General features: G+C 44.1%; 1 protein-coding gene across 1 annotated transcript in view; it reads right to left on the minus strand.

Annotated features, from left to right (window-relative positions):
* The window catches only part of rraga (Ras-related GTP binding A), an 8,348-nt gene extending 7,348 nt beyond the window's left edge, over positions 1–1,000 (minus strand). The window contains exons 1-4 of the mRNA XM_016261918.1: positions 979–1,000; positions 849–948; positions 296–362; positions 1–208 (exon numbers count right to left, since the gene is read on the minus strand). The exon at positions 1–208 is cut by the window's left edge and continues 13 nt beyond it. Coding sequence (XP_016117404.1) covers positions 1–208; positions 296–362; positions 849–948; positions 979–990 — 387 coding nt within the window. The 5' untranslated portion in view covers positions 991–1,000. The remainder of the gene's footprint in view (positions 209–295; positions 363–848; positions 949–978) is intronic.
* Between the last annotated feature and the right edge of the window lie 58 nt (positions 1,001–1,058).

Consider the following 1,058-nt stretch of genomic DNA (forward strand, 5'->3'; position numbering starts at 1 on the left):
CTCCTGCACCAGGTCCATCTTGTGCACCAGGCAGAAGATCTTGGCATCAGGAGAGTTCTGCAGGATGGCTTCCAGACACGACTGGTAGTAATGCATATCCTTCTCCAGCTCGCGGCTCTCCACATCAAACACGTAGATCAGCACCTCCACATTGCGAAAGATGTTGTCCCTCTGACTCGTGAAGTAGTTCTCCATGAACGTGTCCTGTCTGTGCGATTCACATTTAAAGATGAGAAAAGAAAAGTGTCTTCCCAGAAGCCACCCATCGAAACATATTCTCTCAGGAGACACTCACCCGCCGCAGTCCCACAGGTTCAGCACCAGATTGCCCAGAAACCGCACGTGAGAGTGCTCCACATCAACTGAAACGGGAGAAAATACCGCTGATTTCAACCTCTCACTAATATGAACTGTCTTTAATGCGTGTCATGGAAGATGATATATGTAACACCTGCTCCTCTAATGAAAATGATACAAAAATGAGGCAATTGTAACAGGAGGAAAATTATTTATATCTTATGAAAGCATAAAGCACATGTTAAAAAAATGAAGTACCCCAAATAGTGATGTAAGCCATTAAAATCAATCAAGTCAAATGCAAAAAACTGTCCTAAAAATAGGATTTGTTTTCTTTGAGCAAAACAGCATATGACCGGAACATCTTGCCCTCCTCCTCCGCTCTCAAATCTCATTTGTACTTAGTTTAATTCAGAAATGAAGCTCTGATTAAAAGAGTCTGGTTTCACTGGAAAGCCTGGTGTCGTGTGTCTTGAGGTGGCATGCAGGCTTGGAATGAAATGACAGGATTTGTGTTTTTAGGTGCACTATTTCTTAAACAAATGTCATACTTGTGGCTCCCAGGCGGCGAGTGTCTCTGGCGATGTAGTTGGCAAATATGATTGACCTCATACTGGTCTTTCCTGATCCACTTTTCCCCATCAGCAGCACCTGCGAAGAGAGCAGAGGGTCATTCTGCACCATCTTCTTCATGACGGGAGAGTAAATCTAAGCAAACTTTCTCTAAGCAAAGTGTGTGTGTGCGCGCGTGTGTGAGAGAG

Source organism: Sinocyclocheilus grahami, unplaced genomic scaffold (genome assembly GCF_001515645.1).
Source record: "Sinocyclocheilus grahami isolate Dianchi unplaced genomic scaffold, SAMN03320097.WGS_v1.1 scaffold2726.1, whole genome shotgun sequence".
Lineage (NCBI taxonomy): Eukaryota > Metazoa > Chordata > Actinopteri > Cypriniformes > Cyprinidae > Sinocyclocheilus > Sinocyclocheilus grahami.